Source organism: Caenorhabditis briggsae (assembly GCF_000004555.2).
Source record: "Caenorhabditis briggsae complete genome, chrI, whole genome shotgun sequence".
Classification (NCBI taxonomy): Eukaryota; Metazoa; Nematoda; class Chromadorea; order Rhabditida; family Rhabditidae; genus Caenorhabditis; species Caenorhabditis briggsae.
The window spans coordinates 7,744,654-7,765,064 of NC_013489.2; the positions used below are offsets into that span (position 1 = coordinate 7,744,654).

The 20,411-nt window shown below is 36.9% G+C and overlaps 3 protein-coding genes across 3 annotated transcripts in view; 2 read left to right on the forward strand and 1 right to left on the reverse strand.

Moving 5' to 3' along the window:
* The window catches only part of Cbr-unc-89, a gene marked incomplete at both ends in the record, with an annotated part of 41,700 nt that extends 32,393 nt beyond the window's left edge, over window positions 1–9,307 (reverse strand). Inside the window, 5 exon segments of the mRNA XM_002646310.1 lie at window positions 7,445–7,607; window positions 7,655–7,825; window positions 8,426–8,562; window positions 8,612–8,885; window positions 9,258–9,307. Of these exon segments, the coding sequence (XP_002646356.1) occupies window positions 7,445–7,607; window positions 7,655–7,825; window positions 8,426–8,562; window positions 8,612–8,885; window positions 9,258–9,307 (795 nt within the window).
* A 589-nt stretch (window positions 9,308–9,896) lies between these two features.
* CBG12075 lies at window positions 9,897–12,140 on the forward strand (the record flags this gene model as incomplete). Its single annotated transcript, XM_045237667.1, has 7 exons — window positions 9,897–9,904; window positions 9,979–10,381; window positions 10,452–10,683; window positions 10,732–10,866; window positions 10,983–11,389; window positions 11,447–11,604; window positions 11,648–12,140. The coding sequence occupies 7 exons, from the start codon at window positions 9,897–9,899 to the stop codon at window positions 12,138–12,140; spliced, it is 1,836 nt and encodes a 611-aa protein (XP_045094750.1).
* Window positions 12,141–14,957: 2,817 nt separating this feature from the next.
* CBG12076 lies at window positions 14,958–16,792 on the forward strand (the record flags this gene model as incomplete). The annotated part of the gene is made up of 8 exons (XM_002646313.1): window positions 14,958–14,975; window positions 15,030–15,122; window positions 15,169–15,379; window positions 15,436–15,833; window positions 15,880–15,968; window positions 16,016–16,277; window positions 16,328–16,499; window positions 16,545–16,792. The coding sequence occupies 8 exons, from the start codon at window positions 14,958–14,960 to the stop codon at window positions 16,790–16,792; spliced, it is 1,491 nt and encodes a 496-aa protein (XP_002646359.1).
* Window positions 16,793–20,411: the final 3,619 nt, after the last annotated feature.

Below are 20,411 nucleotides of genomic sequence, written 5' to 3' on the forward strand. Positions count from 1 at the left end.
GAACGACAGCAGATCTACGATTCATTTTTTTTTTGAAATGTCACGTAAAAAATATTTGGCTATGAAAATCAGCAAATTTTTCAAAAATCCTACATAGTCACGTGATTTGATAAAAAAACCCCATGCCCCCTTTCGTAGATTTACGGGCGTCTCCTAGTTTCCCTTTCATGTACTGAGCCTCTACGTGGCGAAAGGGATCAACAGACTCCCTAGTCTGACTAATCAGTATATTTTTGAAACTTTATTTTTCACAATTTTTTCATACTTGACCTTTTAAGGAAAAATTAGAAGTGTAGCGACGAGCCAGTAAAAAACTAGGTTAAAACGCGCCGAATGCGCACCAGGTTGCTGGTAAAGCATTTTATATATAAGAAAGATAAGAAAGATACCGAAAATACTCTAATAGAACGCCGTCCTTAACTTTCACCTTTAAGGTCATATATTTCGGCTCCTGTGTTGATATCAAAAAGTGGTCAACTGATAAAATATTTGTGGTATTATGATAAGCATGTTGTCAGTTTGGCTGAGCACATGATGCCTTCTGTTGTAACATGACTTTTCGCATTGAACATGTCCACGCCGTATCATCTTTTTTCTATTTTTCACTGATCAAACATCTGATTTATAATTAAGAACATAGTATTTCATAGTAAAAACATCTGGGAATAATTATCATAATCCATCTGACCAGAAAAAGAGACACTTTATTTTACACAAGCATTTTATAACAAACATTTTATCGGTGACCACTTTTTTATATCTTTCACAGCAATCGAGATAATTGAGTTCAAAGTGTTCATCATTTTTCCTTTTTTTTTGGAACTGAAAACGATTTTCAAAAAACGAAGGAGAATTCATGGAAACTGAACGTGAAACAAAAAAAAGAAATATAGGAAACGGTAAAAAAGTTGATCATTTTCAAAGACCTGAAAAAGTAGGTCATGACCTTATTTTTTCTAGGTCACAGTTACAATGTAAAAAATAGTGTTGTTTATTCAAAAAACCGGCCTAAACTGAAATTTTTTGAAGTTACAAATTTTTGTGGAAACATGTTTTTCGAATGTTTCTATAAAAATTTCGTACTTTGCGAATGTTTCCACAAAAATTTGTAACTTCGAAAAATTTCAGTTTAAGCCGGTTTTTTGAATAAACAACACTATTTTTTACATTTTAACTGTGTAATTTGAAGTTATTCAGCTAGTTCCAGATTTTTTCAGGCTTAGTAACAAAAAAATAGACAAAAAATATGCAAAAAATGACATAAACTGAAATTTTCAAAAAATTATGAAAAGTGTTCAAAGTTCGAAATTTTAATGGAAACATTCGAATTCGAAAAACTTGAAAAAATTGGTAAATCTTAACTTAGTCCACATTTTTCCACTTGGCCCCCCCCCCCTTTTCTCATGGCCCCCCCCCCTTTTCACTTGGGCCCCCTTTTCTCATTTTTTCTATGTCATCACCCAATTTTTTATAAGTCATGACCTTATTTTTTCTAGGTCATCACCCAATTTTTTCTAGGTCACGGCCCAATTTTTTGAGAATCACATAAAAGAGGAGTTTAATCCCCATCAAACGACATTTTAAGCGGTGGTTCAGAAAAAATTTTCAAATTTTATAATATTCAAATAGAAATAGTTCGAATTATCCGGAAAAATGAGGAAGAATCAACAAGTCGGAAGAAGGAAGAAGGAATGAAAACTGAAAACCCGGAAGAAGGAAGAATGAAGAACGAATAACGAATAACGAATTACAAAAATCTCTGGCTTCTATTTTCAAACTTCTTTCCTGTGGAAATTAGAGATTCTAACTGCAAAACGGAATCATTTTTTATAACTTAGTGGTCAGAAATAACAATAAAATTAATAAATTTCTAAATGCACTTTGAGCTCAATTATCTCGGTACCTGTAAAAGATATTAAAAAGTGGCGATCTAACAAAATGTTTATCATATTATGAAAAGTGTTTTGTCAAGTAACTAATTTGTGATATCTTTCGAAGGAACCGGGATAATTGAGCTCAATTTACTCTGAGGCAGGATTATATTAGAACATAATCAGCAGAAACTTTGAGGCGGCTTTCAGTGAAACGTAACCAATACCAGTCACTATTTTCTAAAAGATATTAGGTTGGCGGGAAAGTCTTTGTCACTTTTTCAATAGTTTATTTCTCAAAGAAAAAATAACCGAATAATTAATTATATTGTCCATCATTATCAACAACATGTCTCCAACGTTCCCTCAATTTATGGATTCCATTGCGGTAGAATCCAGCCGGGCGTGAGGCAAAGTATTGTTTGAGTGCCGCTTCGACCGCTCCACGGGAATTGAAGCTTCTTCCTTCGAAGGCACGTGTCATATCGCCAAATAACCAATAGTCGGAAGGAGCAAGATCAGGAGAATACGGGGGGTGAGGGAGAACATTCCATCCATATCCCATCAGCTCCTGCTTCACTTGTTTCGAAACATGTGGGCGAGCGTTATCATGTTGATAGTACACTTTCTTGTCTTTCAGGGCCGAACGGTCGACTGCTTTCTTGAGGTTTCGTAGTTGAGTAGTGTAGAGGTCTCCAGTTATTGTTTTGCCCTCGGGCAGAAGTTCCCAGTAGATGGGGCCGTCCACTCCCCACCACACAGAGAGCATAACTTTTTTCGGATGAAGGTCGGGTTTGGGGACATCCTGTGGGCTCTCTCCTTCTCCAACCCACTGGGATTTCCTGTGGTGATTATCGTAGAAGACCCACTTCTCATCTCCGGTTATTAGCCGGTCCAGCCATCGATCGCCCGCGTGGAGAGTGAGAAGAGTAATCGAATCGTCGACTCGGCGGTCAAGGTTGGCTTGAGTCAGGTGATGAGGTATGAATCGACCAAAAAGTTTTCTCATTCCAAGAGACTTCAAACCTTCAAGGACTGTGCTATGGTGAACTCCGAATGTGACAGCTAGTTCACGGCTAGATTGAAATGGATCCGATTGCAATGCGTGCTTCAGCTTGTCCAAATCCAACTCACGGGGTCACCCAGAGCGATCCTTTTCATCGAGCGAGAAGTCATCTTTTTCGAAACGATGGAACCAATTGCGAATAGTATTGTAGTGAGGGGCATGTGTGTTGTACACATTCTTCAAGAAAGTTTCCGAATCCTTCATCGTGGTGTGAGATAGGAAGAGGTAAATCAAAACATGTCTGATGTGAATAGCAGTGGGAACAAACATATCGTTTCAATTACAGATGAGGAGCAGGGAAGGAGATGGGGACTTGTTTATATGGAAGGTTCTTATCACCTTGTTATTCACTAGAGTCGATATCATACACAGCCTCCATATACGAGAACAGTGATTAAACAAACAGAGTGACAAAGACTTTCCCGCCAACCTAATATCTTAGTTGTGTAAAATAAAGTGTCTCTTTTTCTGATCAGATGCATTATGATAATTATTCCCAGATGTTTTTACTATGAAATACTATGTTCTTAATTATAAATCAGATGTTTGATCAGTGAAAAATAGAAAAAAGATGATACAGCGTGGACATGTTCAATGCGAAAAGTCATGTTACAACAGAAGGCATCATGTGCTCAGCCAAAAAAAATTTCCTGTCTTGATTTCAAGAACCAACTTCGAACTCCAATGAAAATCGAGAAATCAAATGAAAACAATGATAAACTATTTCAATTCAAAAATGTGAAAACCTTCCGCGAAATATGAGATTCTTTTAAAATCTATACATCAGAGATGGTCGGAATGCAAATTTTGAAAATACTGAAGAAGGGAGGAAAATTGAAAAGACGGAAGACACTTTCAAAACTTTTTAGCAAATCCTTTTTTTGGATAAATTTGAGAATCACATAAAACCAGTCGATTTCTGCCGCCTGTCGGCGGCTTTAATCTCCTGGCTTCACTAAAAACGTTTGAATCTCCAAATCTGAGAGAATCAGAAGAGGAAGTTTTAGTTGATTGTGTTGTCAACTTTCATAGGGGCTAAACCTTCTGGCTCCCGCTTACAACAGCCTTAACCGATTGAGTTTGGGATTGGACAGATAAATAAGAAATGTAGATCAGAAATGTGTCTTAGTTGATACACGAACTGTTCAAAATTTCCAAATTTTTAGAACTAATAATTTTCCTGAATTCCCGAATATTTTGAAATTTGACAACTTATAATTTTTTCAGAAGTTTCGAAATTCAGGAGTCCTGAATTTTCGGAACTGCGATTCTAGAACTCAACGATTTTTCTATTAAAATACTTCATTTCAAAACTCATAATTTCTTAAATTTCGTATTTTCGAGTTTCCGTATTTCCGACTTTCTGAGATTCTACTTCACAAATTCCCAAAATTAAAAATTTTAACACGAATCAGATTTTCAGAATTTTCTCTAAAACACATTTCTGAGTTTTTAATTCACAAAGTTTATGAATTTCCGAATTTTCTAAATTCCGAACTTGGGCTTTCTGATATTCTGAACTTCTGAGTTTCTGGTTTTTCTGGTTTTTTGTTTTCGAGATTTTGGATTTTCAAAATTTCGAGTGTTCTAACTTTCAAATTTTTTAATTTCGTACTATTCCGAATATCTGAATTGTTATACTTCTGAATTTCCGAAACATTGGACATTTGAATTCTCTGATTTTCAAACTTTAAAATTCCCGAAGTTTCAAATCTCCGTATTTTCGAGTTCCCGTTTTTCCAATTTTCCGAATTTCTGAATTAGAATTTTAGAGTTTCAGAGTGAAACCAAAATGTTTGAAGCATAGGAATGGTTAGAAATTTCGCATTTTCGAAAAAAAATAGTCAAATTTCGTGAATCAGAAACTCCGAAATTCAGTTTTTGAGAAGTTAGGGGATTCAGAAAGTCAGAATTTTAAAGTTTACTGAACATTTTCTTTCTCTCTTCTTTCAAAACTAAGACTAAATAATTATTTTCACAAAATCACCTTTTTATCAGATATATTGTGGATAAGAAAAAAAATAGACGGGTTGGACCGAAGTGACGTGAAAATAATTTTCTAAAGAGTTGCACTGTAGGAATGGAGTAACGTCTCCAGGTGACGTCAGAAACAAAATTTCAAAATGAAAAATAGACGGGCAACATCTCGCTGCTATTTCTGATCATCTGTGAAAATTTGAGAATTTTTGGTCTACTGGGGACTTCGCTAGGGTCGTGGGACCGGGAACAAACGGACACACAGACAGAATTTGGTGATTGTTAATAGTAAAGATGGTGGTTTGTAACTCCATTAAACGACATTTTCAGTGAAATCTTACTAGGGAACTATCTGGAGTCGTCTCCGAGTTACACTTCATGACCTATATCATTAGAAAGCCCATGAAATTCTGATTCTGAATATGTTTTCTGTTTTTGCGAAACGGTGGTGGAGGCTCGAGAAAATTATGTCAAAAGATACTTTTCATTTGATTTCAAGCGTTTGTCGGCTTCTTAAAGGGATCAAAGGCGAAATCGGGCCACCAAATTTTAAGAGAATGCTAGTTTTATCATTTCTGAACGTTTGAGACATTTTTCAGCACTTTTCAAAAAATTTTCAAAAAGTCACTTTTGGTGTGTGGTACAAGGTATAAATGATATAGGATAAATGATATAGGTGATGATATAGGTCATAAAGTGTAACTTGGAGACGACCCCAGATAGTTCCCTAGTTAGGTTTAGAAAATGTGCTTAAAATTTAAAATTCTAAATTTGAAATTGTTTGAATAGTAGGAAGGACGAGAAAAAATCAGGAAGAAGGAGTTTTGTTAATCTCTGATATTCATGTTATATGCAAAAACTTTTCTACGACCACATTGGAAAAAGCCTTGAAATGGACCTCTGATTCCTAGAAATGTTTGGAATTTTTTGTTTGGTCCAAAATAAAGAGAGCGATACAATTTAAAGTTTTGTTTCAACATGAATGTACCACAAAGATTTCTCATTTTCAATTTATGAAGAGAGCAAACGTATCAAAAATCATTATAATATTTGAGCATCGTTGTCGATGGTATAAAAGAAATCAAACAGTCTGAATTTTCACACAGTCGACAGTTAGAAGTTCTCATAAAATACGTGTTCAATTTAATTGTATCCCTAAATGAAGACCTCAATCCTATTTTGAAAACATAGAGATAATGGTAGTAATAAGTGTCACACACATTACTTGTGAACCATCAGTAAGCATTTAAAAAATGATGGAAGCTAATTTGAAATTATCACTAGATAAGAGTAGAATGAAGTTAGAGACTATTTATAAAAGGTGGAGAAACAAGACTATGTATGATAGCTTATAAACGATCGGTACGGAACTAGAAAATTCGATCGGAGTTGAAAATTTCTTTTACAAGCAAAGTGTATCAAAATTGAAAAACTATGATTGATTCGAGAGTAACAAAAAAGAACCTGGTAGACTCGAAGGTTTCAAATTCGCAAAATTGAACTGGACTAGTAGTATGGCCGTAGCCAAAGGTCCCATAATGACAACTACCGTAACCTGAAATTTTTTTTTGGACTTTTAAGTGTTTTCTCGGTTTTCGAGCGTTTCCAGAAATATTTTTTGTGACAACCGATGTTTTTACAATTGATAACTTTTCAGATGATGAACCCTTTCATAAGGTAAACCGAACAAAATAAACCAGTTTCAGAGACTAATTGTAAGGAAAGCTTCCGGAAAATTCAAGATTTTGGATACCGTGAAGTGAATTACTTTCTGGGATATGCAAAGCCAATAAACAAAACAATCAAATGAAAGAGAAGGATGACAACAGAGGCAAAAAAATTAAAAATTTAGAGTAATATTTACATCGAATAGTTTTGCAACAAAGCTAAAATAGGAATCATTAGAATAGACAGAAAATATTAGAATAATAGTAACTGTTAGTTGAATGTTAATGAGAATATACAGATAGTGAATCATAGAGAATGGCCAAGTACAGTAGTTCAACTCAAAATTTAAATTTTGAGTTTATTGTTCAACCAGAATGATTAAAAACAAGGAATTTGAATATCAGAGAATAAATAGAAGTTCAGTGAAAGAGAAAAAATTGAAGAAAAAATATGAATGATAGACTGGAGGAAAAGTGGAGAAAATGTTCTGGTTGAATCAACTACTGTACTTTAGCGGGTTAGTTCAGAGAGAATATTGAAATAACTTTTTTACGGAGAATGCATAAATCAGAGGATAGGAGTTTATATTTCTGAATTTTTGACGAGCCAATTTAACTCAATATGTTGACAGGAAGAATGAATTTTTTAAAAAATGTTAAGAATCCGGAAAAAAGTTCAGATGCTTTCTTGAAATCTGAAGATAATATTAGGAAAATGAAACGGAAATGAAAACAATCAAATAAATGTTGAGAATGATTTAAAATTTGGGAATTTAAAAGAAAAATTCAAACAAGAAAAAAAAGAAGGAAACCAATAAAAAAATTCGCGGCAAATGGAGGAATGCAAGTTCAGTGATCGTTACCTCAAAGAAACGTTTTATTTCTGGTTCTTCAAGAAGTTTCAGAGTATCTGCGTACTGTTTGTAAAACTCCACATGACTCTCAAAATCTTTCTCAAGGCGTACAAATGTCTGACCGACTTTGCCCGGATCGTCAGAATAGTAATTGAGGCCTTTTAGCATAACACTGAAATTGTATAATTTTTTTGAATGCTTTTCTAGATTGCTTGTTACTTTGCGTGAAAATTGTAGAGCTCTGGAATATTCAGAGCGAGCTCTTCACGATGTTTTTTGACTGCTTCTGGTACTCCAGGATCATCGAGAACTTTGATGTAATCGTCAACGCAGGTTCTCAGAGATGATACGAATTCTTCCTCTGATCGAAGAAGTTCATGGTAGACTTGACTGAAAAACAATTTGTTAATTTATATGTAATGTATATTGCTATAGTTTCCCAATGATTCCACTTTTTGTCTATTGGCCAGTGCTCCGAAGGATTGGCTCGACTTGCCATTTTGTCATGTTTACTGCCGTCATTTTATCTCATTTTCTCCTACTCTTCTCTTATCTTTTTATCCAAAAAGAAGCGGCTGTTGATTCATTTTTCTACATAGCAAAATCCCTCTCTCTATCTCTTTCAAACGAATGTTTCGCCGGAAAAAAGGAGAGAAATAATGAGACGGCTAAGAGAGAAGTAGGCGAAAAACGTTTGTTGTACATCTATCATCGAACATCTGGTGAAGAACACAACATAACATTATTTTTAAATGTGTCGTTTTGATGTTAATGGAGCGGGCGGGCAAGAGCACTACATGAAAACTATTTGGAGACGTTTTGAAATATGCGGTAATATCAAAAGCTCTTTAACTGGAAGAAACCAATCCCTATACAGGTTAATGGCTTTTCAAATTCTCTGGGGATTTTATTAAATCCTCTATCGCTTTCGTTGATTTGAGGAATATTTCGAAACTTTTGCTCTCTATTTTTTTGCGGTATCCTACTCACTCTCTTTTGACAAGAGCCGCCTGTTCGTCAGACAGACTGACGTTCTCGATTTCTCTCGTTCTTCTTCTTTGCTTGTAAAACTCAGTTGGAGTTTCAAAGTATGATCCCGGAACCCATCCAGAACGAGGAGGACGAGCCTGAAATGAAAAAGAAAGTCCAAAGGCAGAAACTAGGGAAATGGGATACCTTTGTTCGAACCAACCATCGAATGGAGTTTTTCTTGTCTAGAACCTCCACAATTTGACCTTGCTCCAATGGAATCGCTTCAACATCCTCTTTGTCGGGAGTATAGTCTTGGATAGCAATATAGACTGGATATGATCGAGATTCTGATCCGGCAATGATTTCAGAAGACGTGGACCGCCCGCGTCCATCGGTTCTTGAAGTCACTGATTCAGAACGGTAAGATGATCGAGATGAGTGGGTACTGTAGTTGAAATCTTCAGTGGCAGTGAATTTTCTGAAATAGAATGTAGGATAAATAAAAGCTGATGTTTTTAGAATTCGTTCCAATCTTATGCCTCTTGTGCAAATAATTTTGTTTCAGTTCAAGTAGGTCTTAAGATCGCTCCGCGTGGTGATAAAAGTTTTGAGTTTTAAAAAAGGGCGAGGAACACGAGAATGACGGAATGTGGATGAGTTCCAATGATGAATGATAACTAGCATACGGTATTTTGAGACAAATATGCAGTTCTGTTAGATATGATTACTGTATAATGAAAAATGTTTCTCAAAAAAGCTATTATCCATTTGTCAACCCTCAACCACCACCCCAGATAAATCTGTGGCGGTTAGAGCTTCGGAGTATGAATAGTAGGGCTCCTGAACATACCGATAGGAGCTATATTTCCGATCGAACTGCTTTTGGCGTCGACTAGCCATGATGGTAGCGACCTTGACGCCTGTGTGACCACTTTCAGATGTTCCAGATGGCTGAAGGAAGCGTAAAAAGGTGAGGATAGATTAGATCCCACACGCAGAGACAAAAACGGCCCGATAATGATGTTGGCACCCGGATTCCTCCTCTTTTCTTGAGCCCCACCGCTCTGGTTTGTGTGTTTCTTTGCGTTTCTTTTCTGGCGCCACAATCGCTATACTCTCGTCTCCCGCCCATCAGGGAAGATCCCGCGGGTAAGATAGAGCCAGTCAGTCCACTTCCCACGCACATACATACACACAAACGCACATATATACACTCACACACAATATCTCATAAAACTCTGTTGATGTCTGCGCGTCTTACGTTCTTACTTCCCAATGAAATAGGTGAGAAGGAGTGCTCATGAAGGATCCAGAGGATTCCTCTCACCTGCTGCGAATGCTTCTCTTGCAAGCGAAAAAAAATGAGCGGGGGATGAAAAAGAGTTTGTTTCGAAATAATCCTAACTTGTTTTCGACAGCTGTCGGGGTTATAAAGAACATACAAAAAGGACGTTCACAGTCCAAGTCATCTACAAAATCCCGACGAATCATGGAACTGTAACCTAGGATACAACCAATTATTTTGTATTGAGCCTATTTACTCGAACAGTGAGGTTTTACTGAATAGACAGTAGGATTGCATCGAATCTCAAAAGACGTCCGCTCTCCCCACTCTCTGAAGCCAACGCTGACGATGAGGATGAGAAACGTAGCAGAATTTACTCGCCATTGGTTCCAACGAAAGATGCCACTAGACCAGCGCTTCGAAACTCTAAAACATTCCAAGACAACATCGCCACTATCACCCTTTCGTCCGATACCGAATCGGCTTCTTCGAAGGAGATTAGTTATAACCAACTAGATGATAGCGATACAGAGGAGAAACTGAAGACGATGGCAGCTAGAAGAGATACAACTCGTACTAGCTCTCTCAGCAGTACCACTAGCTCATCTACCCGAACTGCAAAGAGTGGAGGGCTGGATCTGATGGCTGAGAATAATTGCTTGGAAGCACATGCGATGTTCTCTGATACTGTTCATTCCAGACAAAAACAATGGTGATCAGTGATGAAACAATGTCTATCAAGCCCACCGAAATTTCCAGCAATTCTCTGTGCTCTGTGATCCTGATCCAACAATGAATTTGACTCATGATCGCCCAAAGAAGACATCTGGAGGATTGAATATGGTTTTCGATGAGCTCGCGCCGGTTGAAGAGCCGAAAGAGGAGCCTGCCGAAGATAAAACGGTTTCAAAGATCAAGAAGGAGCTAGAAGACACTCGTTTATCAGGAAAATCGCTCAGGACTCCGCTAACATTTGGAGACGAAGATGATAGTGAGTTTTGGGGAAAACGTAATTTTCAATAAATCTATTAATTTCCAGTGTTCGACGATGAGCTGATCCATGGACACGGCTTCGGAAAGATTAAACATGGCTCAATCGTCACATCAACACCAGCTGCCGGAGATGCGTTTGTGGATATCGAGTCGTACTTTGGAAACAAGTCGGAGGCTGATCGTAAGGAAGAGGAGGATGTTGTCCAATCAAAGTTTGTAGTGCCAACTGGAAGCACTTTCAATAAATTGGTAATTCGATTTTTCTTATTTTTCGATTTTCTTATTTTTCGATTCGAGCTGCCATCGTCGCTGACGAAGCAGAAACAACTGGAATTCTCAACCGCCGTCGTAGTGAGATCATCAGAAAGGGAGATATGAATCCGTGGGATGAAACACTCCGTAGAAGATTGATGGCAACAGTCCGTGCGCCAATCAACATGCACGAATTCCAGGAGAGAGCACCGAAGATCCAGGCGAACAGGGATTGTGAAGTTGGAGGAGAAGTGTTCCATATCCAAACGCTGATTGGGCAGGGAGGATACGCCAAAGTGTACAAGGCTGTGAACGAGGAGAATAAAGTGGTGGCTGTGAAGTATGAGGTTCCGTCGTGCTCCTGGGAAGTGTACATTTGCGATCAAATGCGCAATCGGTTGATCAAGGATCGCGAGGATCGAGTGAAGATGGCTGATTGGTGTATTATGAAAGTGATGGATGCGTACGTCTTCTCTACGGCATCACTCCTTGTCAACGAATAACACGAGTATGGAACACTTCTGGAGTACGCCAACAGTATGATGGACCCGAACTGGCACATCTCCTGCTTCTTGCTCCCCCAAATGCCTCGTATCTTGAAGGAGGTCCATGCTTGTAGTATCATTCATGGAGACATCAAACCAGATAACTTCATGATTACTAGAAAGTGAGTCAATGAATTTGGTTCAATTAAGTTGAAAATGTTTTAGGATTGATCCTAACTGGGACAAGGACGCTCTAATGAGCAATGATACGTTTGTGGTGAAGATTATCGATTGGGGACGTGCCATCGATATGATGCAGCTGAAGGATCAGACATTCAAGGGAAGAGCTGGAACTAAAGATTCCGACTCGCCGGAAATGATTGACGGACGCCCATGGAATTATCAGGCGGACTATTTTGGCTTCGCCGCCACTATGGCTGTTGTGGTTACCGCGAAGTACGGAAAATTGACGGGCAGCAAAGTGGGAGAGTACTCGTTGAGCTGTGATATCAAGAGACGAAACGTTCTTCGTAACATCATCTTCGACATTATCAACAAGTTCCTCAACATTAAATCAGTCCACACACTCCCTGATTGGTCTGAAGCCATTCAACAGTTTTCCGATTTCTGGGAAACGAATTTTGACGGTTCTTCGTGGAGACAAGCGATTGGCAAGTTCAACGAAGTCTGTGATCTTGCTGCTACCAATCACAAATGATGAAAATTAATTTTCTCTTTTTCTCTGTAATATATCTCGTATTCTCGTGTTTCATGCTTCCTTGTGTCTGTTTTCACTTCTTTTGCGTACACGCATATTGTGAAGGAACATTGGAGTACTGACCGTTATTCTAAATAAATTTTAACGGGTTTTGTGTTTTTTCTTGTGTTTTTCATAAAGCTTTTTCTTTTGAATCAGTCGGAATCAGTCGCAATTTTGTGTGAAAAGTGTTTTGAGATTTTTGAAATTAGTTCCGATACGGTAAGCGCTTCGAGACCTGCACCGTTTCAACCACAATGCGCCTTCAATCCCGGATGTTTTGTTTTTCCTTTTTGTTCGGTGGCAAATACTCAGTTGCTACCAGATCAATTGCTTTTTGACCAGTTGCTACTTTTGTCTCAGTTGCTATATTCCCAGTTGCTATGACTCAGTTGCTACTTTTGACTCAATTGCTCGCATTTTCCCAAATTTCAAAATCTCAGTTGCTACTTTTGTCTCAATTGCTATAGAAAAAGAAAGACGAATAGAGGTGTGCAGGTGTTAAAATTTACTAGCAAGGAAAAAAAAGAAGACCTGGTGAAATATCATTCATAAGTGGTTATTTAATTATTTCCACACAAATTGTGTTTTGATTCAGATTCAACAAAAACAACAAAAAAGGTTGAATCAACAAGGTTAAGAAGAAGAGATTGGCTAATAAAAAAAGCAACAGGCAAGAAAAAAATATGACAGAACTGGTGGGGAAGTGAAGGAAATTGAAGGAATAGGCTAAAAAATTGTAGAATCTCCAGAAGATGCATCCATGATATCGTCGTCTCGCTTAGAAGGAGTATACTTACGGAGAGGTTTTCTGAATAACGCGTGTTTATAATCAGGGCTAATCTCTTAAAATTACATTAATTTCTAGAACGTACACAATAGAGAACTGTAAAATAATCTTCACAAATTTCACAAACTCAGGATTTTAATGTTTAATTTAGGTCTTAAACCCCAGTCCATACTTCCCTCACTACCAATTTTTCTTAATTGTTTTTTCTCAATTCTATTTCATTTCCTTTTGCTTTCAATATTCCTTCGTTTTTGCCCAATTTTCCGTTTTTTCCGAATTTTTCAAATTTTCTCAATTTTTCCCAATTTTTCAATTTTCCTCAAGTTTCGTGGTATTTGAAATGTTCTCATTTTTTCATAATTTTCTAAATTATTGAATAAAGGAAACAATCACAATCCAGTGATTTTCCCACAAAAATTCAAAAATCCCAAAAATTGGCCCAAAATGAGCTATTTTCTTTCGAAAATTGTTCGAACTGGGCAATAAAACACTACAAAAATTATTAAATTAAGTTTTTTCAATTAATTACCACGAAAATTTGAGCAAAAACTATGAAAAACGAAGGAAAACGGAGAAAAATCCCAAAATAAAATTTCCCAGTGATGACGTCATCAGTCCATGGCCGTGGCCGAGCTGCGGGGTTTTCTCTTCCATGGGAAATTTCGTAAAATTCACAGCTTTTCGCAAATCCCATTTTTCTCTATTTTCCTTCATTTTTCATAGTTTTTGTTCAAATTTTCGTGGTAATTAATCGAAAAAACTTAATTTAATAATTTTTGTAGTGTTTTTGTAGTGTGAAAATAGCTCATTTTGAGCCAATTTTTGGGAGTTTTGAATTTTTGTGGGAAAATCACTGAATTGTGATTGTTTCCTTCATTCAATAATTTAGAAAATTATGAAAAAATGAGAACATTTCAATTACCACGAAACTTGAGGAAAATTGAAAAATTGGGGAAAATTGAGAAAAATTGAAAAATTCGGAAAAAACGGAAAATTGGGCAAAAGCGTAGGAATATTGAAAGCAAAAGGAAATGAAATAGAATTGAGAAAAAACAATTAAGAAAAATTGGTAGTGAGGGAAGTATGGACTGGGGTTTAAGACCTAAATTAAACATTAAAATCCTGAGTTTGTGAAATTTGTGAAGATTATTTTACAGTTCTCTATTGTGTACGTTCTAGAAATTAATGTAATTTTAAGAGATTAGCCCTGATTATAAACACGCGTTATTCAGAAAACCTCTCCGTAAGTATACTTCTAAGCGAGACGACGATATCATGGATGCATCTGGAGATTCTACAATTTTTTAGCCTATTCCTTCAATTTCCTTCACTTCCCCACCAGTTCTGTCATATTTTTTTCTTGCCTGTTGCTTTTTTTATTAGCCAATCTCTTCTTCTTAACCTTGTTGATTCAACCTTTTTTATTGTTTTTGTTGAATCTGAATCAAAACACAATTTGTGTGGAAATAATTAAATAACCACTTATGAATGATATTTCACCAGGTCTTCTTTTTTTTCCTTGCTAGTAAATTTTAACACCTGCACACCTCTATTCGTCTTTCTTTTTCTATAGCAATTGAGACAAAAGTAGCAACTGAGTCATGTTGTAGCAACTGAGATTTTGAAATTTGGGAAAATGCGAGCAATTGAGTCAAAAGTAGCAACTGAGTCATAGCAACTGAGACAAAAGTAGCAACTGGTCAAAAAGCAATTGATCTGGTAGCAACTGAGTATTTGCCTTGTTCGGTAGCATTGCTAATCGAAGCGAAACGACTAAACAACCGTTTTTTCGATGTTCATTTATTTGTCATAACTTATTTTATAATTTTCAAATATATTTATGGTGGTTATGCTAATACGGCCGTTTATCTTGTATTCACCGTATTCAATGATTATTACCAGGTTTTCAGTCAATGCTGTGAATATTACCTGGTGCCTGCGGAATCTAAGAATATCAGTTTATTCAGTCTGAACGTTTAGATAAAAAAATGGCAAGAAAAGTTAGAGTAAGTTTTTTCGATAGCGACGAAAATAAATGTTGTTACACAATTCATTTTTAGAGACTTACACATAAAAAACGCCGCTCATCTCGACCAGTTAAAACGGAGGCTGCTGGAAATATTCAGTATGAAGTAGAAAAAGTGATCGGAACTGTAAATACTTGCGAGCGCAACCGGAATTGATGTTAATTGGTTTCAGAGCAACAAAGGAAATACTATATATTTCGAAGTCAAGTGGAAAGGATTTCCATCCGAGGAAAATACTCAGGAGCCGGAGTTCAGGTTGACTTGCGATGATAAGATTCTGAGTTACCTGGTACGACGATTGGACCCTATCGCCTACTTGGACACAATTCCTGAATCAATCGAGGATATCAAATCCATGAAAAATAATAAAAACTACATTTTGGGTAATTTTTGACCCGCTCTACAAGCATTTTCTGCAACTTTTTTTTCGAATTTTTAGACGTTATCGAACCTCTGACATCCATTGGGCAAATGACAGTTCTCAATGGATCTGTGAAATTCGTGAATGTCGATTCGATTCCGAGCAGGGTCAGATACTTGAAACACATGATTACATGTGAACAATCATACATTCTGAAGTCTCTGTTTGTTCCATCTGAGGATGACGTGCGACGAGATATGAAACAATATCAAGAAGAGCTAGATCTATTGCAAAAGTCATTCACCGACTACCCAAAGATCACTATAAGGATTCCATATCAAATACAAACTGTTTTTTATTCTCCTCCTCCTCTCTCGAAATTGTTGTTCGAACCAATCTCAGAAGCTATTTTCGAGGAACGTGAAAGCGACAAGTATCACTTCCCTCCGAATTCTGACATCTTGGGTTTCAATAAGGTTTTTTTTCAAAAATATAATAATGAACCAGAAATTAATATTTTAGGTGGCTCCTTTCATTGATAGATCACACTTAGAAGAAATTTCGGACAAGAAAATCAAACCAATTCTGGAAAAAGATAGACTGGATTTCAAGTAAATCAATGATTAAAAATTTGAAACCAAAAATTTTATTTTTACAGCTCCAACCCTCGCTTCAATGTTCGCATGAGCCTCTCTCAATATCCGGCGTGTGGATGGAATCTCACTTTGAACGAAGAGGTTGATGAAAACACCCCATTGTTGGTGATCGCAGGAATCGTCCGTCCCGTTGCAGTGGCTCAGAAGTGTTTGGAGGAAGAAGGAGAAATAGTGGCATTCAGCTCATTCATTGAAATTCCGAATTCAGGCATGTGTCTTGATAGACGCGAATTCTTCGATTTCTCCAAGTACGTCCCACATAATGTATGTTTTAAAACATCATCAGGTTAAAACTTAGATTAACCTTGTTGCAGTGTGAGCCAACATGTGGTGTTCGTTTGGTGAACTCCGGAAACGATGTCCCAGATCTTGTGGTTTATTCCCTCGTTTCCATTGATTCCTCGTGTACCTATACCGTTTCACTTGACTACTTCCAAATGTTCCAAAGTGATGTCAAAGACCATTTCCTGAAAAACCCTGCTCCAGGTTAGTTCAAAAAAACATATCAAAACTGTTAATTAATTTTATCAGATGGTCAAATATTTTCACTGTACGAGAAGTTGACTGACTTCGTTCACTGCCAATGCTCGATGCCATCATGCAAAGAGGTTCTGTATGTCTCAACTATGCAGAAACAATCACAAAAATTGCTGAAATCGTCGAAGAAAAAATCAAGATTGGACTCAGAAGAAGAGTCGGAGCAGAAGATATTTGGAGGACTGAATTTGGTCGACTCTGACAGAATCTATGCTATCAGAAATGGAGAATTCGTCGACTAACCGATCTACGTTTCTTATTTTCGAACTCTTCGCTAAATTTGAATACAGTCTGTGTGATAAAAATAGGACTCCCTGAATTATTGGCTTCTCTATCAAAGTTTAAAATTTTCCGTTTTCAGAAAGCCCATTTTTGAGGGTATCCTATTTTGTGCACAACTGTAATCTTTTGTTAAAACTTAATGTTGCCGTATTAAAAAAACTGACACCTGAAAATCTCGGCTCCAAAACCGATATAAAAACCGAACTCTCATGTGCAAGTTTTTTTTGAATTCGGCAACGAATAGTTCGTTTTTGTTTCAATCAAATGTTATGTTTTTATCTGCTTTTATTAAAGTAAATCTTTTTATCATCTTTTTTTGAACTGTAACTTGAATAATGGGTTGAATCTCGTCATACTTTGGTTTTCTTTATTGTCGAATTAAAAAAAGTGGGACCTGAAAATTTTAAAGGCGTAGCTTTTTTTGATCTACGAAAAAGTGCGGCAAAAACGGAATATTTCAGATTTTCTCCTCGTTCGAGCTACTTCGCAATTAAGTTCGGTTTTTTCGATGAAAAACAGATTCTAGAGATGCTAGCGATCATTTCATACCAAGAAATCAAAATTTTGTCCAGAAAATCCCACTAAATTCACAGAAATAATTTTCGTTTATTACCGTAGTGTTTCTGGGACAAGGCCTCGAAAATTGACCGGGAAGCCGCCCGCGAAATTTTCCAGGTCCCACTTTTTTTAATTCGACAATACGAAATGTAAAACCATGGTTTTCCGACTTCTCCTGACAGCTCGTACCATATGGCGAACTGATCCTTAGGAAGCCTAATCTCTAACATGTGTGCTAATGTTTGCACAGTGTTTCGTGTGGTTTAGAAAGAAATTAAGTCGACAACTATCAATGATTCTTTTTATTTTCTATAGTTCCCTATTTATCAATATATAAAAGCAAGCGTATAAATATGTTAGCTCTAAAATGAAAATGATATTCATTCAGACGAAATTCAAAATTCAAACAAGATAATTCTGCAGATTTGAAGAGTTGCCAACATAAGTAGTTTCTTGTCATCTGTCGTTTTCGTCATTTGCACCTGCTACTAGTACTTACCCATTCATGTCTTCCTTTCTTCCTTGTTTCGGTTTTGTCCTGTCCACTACCATCCGACTACCCGTCGCGCTTTGACCCCTGCGTTCACTTTCTCATTCTGCGCTTCTCATGTCTTCAGCATTGTCTTACCCGACCATCGGTCTGCTCCAACGGCCGTTAGCCTCCCATAACAATTCCCTTTCCTCCCGCTTTTGTGCACTATTCCCGGTGGTGCCCACCCCTCGGCTCCATTTAAACACGCGGGCCCTCTTGAAAGAGTTCGTTTTGCGCGTTTCTTATCGTTTCTTCTTTTTTTCAATTCTCACACCCAGATATCTTTCTTCTAAAATATCTTTTCAACTCACAACAAATTCATCTGCTGACTGTTTTTTTTTTGTATTTTTCTTTTATGAAAAAGGACAGTATGCAAATTGTTTTGCTCTTCACCAACCGAAAACGGTTATCGCAAATTCCCATAATTTCGCAATCGGTCTCCACTGACATGAATTCTCTTCTATTTGATCCCGCTCAGAACCTCTTGACCGTTATCTCTACAATTTTGTTTTATTCAATTCTATCAATTTCAGCGGGTTCCTTTCGTCACACGCACGATATATGCTGACATCAATTACAGATTCAGTTCAATTTACTGGAAATGCCACTCAGTAAGGATGGTAAAGTGAGTTTTTCTTCCTTCAAAGTATTCCAAAACAAAATCATCAGCGTTAGACCATGCTGGCGCCATAATCCATTGAAGCGATTAATGCGGGAAACGGAAGACCCGGTCGAGTGCAAACTGTTCGTTAAGAATTGAATCTGTGAGAATATTTTTGGAAGCTAATTGTTTTCGGCCACTCATTGCTGCTCAATACTTCCGATACCTAGACCCACTCGTATTCTTGTTCTCATCCATTAATTTTCACGTAGAGGGGAGAGATAGAGAAAGAGAAAGTGACACTTACTATTAGACAGGAAAAATGAAATAGTGATCGGTTGTAAAGTTGTGAAGCGTTAAACAGGATATCCCTCTTCTGCTCTTCAAATGAATCATAGAAACATATGGGGCGTTTGGAACCTCGAACAACGTTCGGCAAGTTCTGTTCTATTTTATACTATCGAAAAGGGATTATGACCTCAAATAGACGCAGAATATTTACTAGAGCACGCTCTCCCACAGAACAATTCCGAACTGCAAATTAATTTTTGATCTACAGAAAAAAAGTTTGGCGCGATCGCAATTGCAGGTCTAAAACCATAATTTCAGAATTTTTTATCTGATTTTGTGGAGTTCCAAGATGATTCGAATGATTCTTAAAAAATTAATTAGTGGTTATTGAATCCTATATGGTCGTTTTCCGGAAGAAAAAATGGTCATTTTTGAAATTTTTTTTTAAGAAAAAATCTATCTCTTCTTTCAGTTTTAGAGATTTCTAGGAGTTCTATAGCTCAAAAAAACCGCAATTATTTTCTCTACATTTTCTATAGACGAATTTTTAATTCGTCTGATAAAACTTTTTATAATCAAAAAACAACGTAAAAATGCTATTTTGTGCAATTTCATGAGGTTTTTGAATTATAAAATAAGTTTTATCAGACAAATTAAAAATTCATCCATAGAAAATGTAGAGAAAATAATTGCGGTTTTTTTGAGCTATAGAACTCGTAGAAATGTCAAAAACTGAAAGAGGAGATAGATTTTTTCTGTAAAAAACTTTCAAAAATGGCCATTTTTGACATTTTTTCTTCCGGAAAACGACCATACATGAATCTATCCACTAATTAATTTTTAAAGAATCATTTGAATCATCTTGGAACTCCACAAAATCAGATAAAAAATTCTGAAATTATGGTTTTAGACCTGCAATTGTGATCGCGCCAAACTTTTTTCTGTAGATCAAAAATTAATTTGCAGTTCGGAATTGTTCTGTGGGAGAGCGTGTAGAGGAAGGAAACAGCGAAAAAAGACTGGAGCGTGTAATGGAGGCAGTTTATGGCAATCGGACGAAAAGAATGTCTCGTGTGATGACAGAAAAATGGGAGGAAGGCGAAAGGAAAGAAATCTCTTAAGGCTTGTGTTGGGTTTTCTTTTTTTTCTCGAGTCAACAATGTTTTTTTTTTCACAAATGTGGATAGCGCATTCGTACCATCTTTTCTCCTAAACCAAGATATAATAAGGTCATTCTCGAAACCATATCCTGATATATCAGTGATAAATAATTCAATAGATTATACTTGGTCCGTATATGCAATGTTCTCTTTGCTTCTTTTTTTTTCTCCATGAATTGAATGTTATTTGGCTACCATACTCGGCGCGGAACGGACGACGCGCGTACGCACACACACCATCCTCTCACAAAAAGTCGATTAACAGATTGAACTTGGTGATAAACTGCAGTGCAATGTGACCGAAGCCACCCCACTCGCAGTCAGTAGTTTCATCCCCATTTTTCGTTCCCCTCTCGACTCTTCCCTCATCTTTCTATCTCTGAGACTCTTCATTATTCCTCATCTTTCTCATCTGACGGAAAATTGAATTCCGAAAG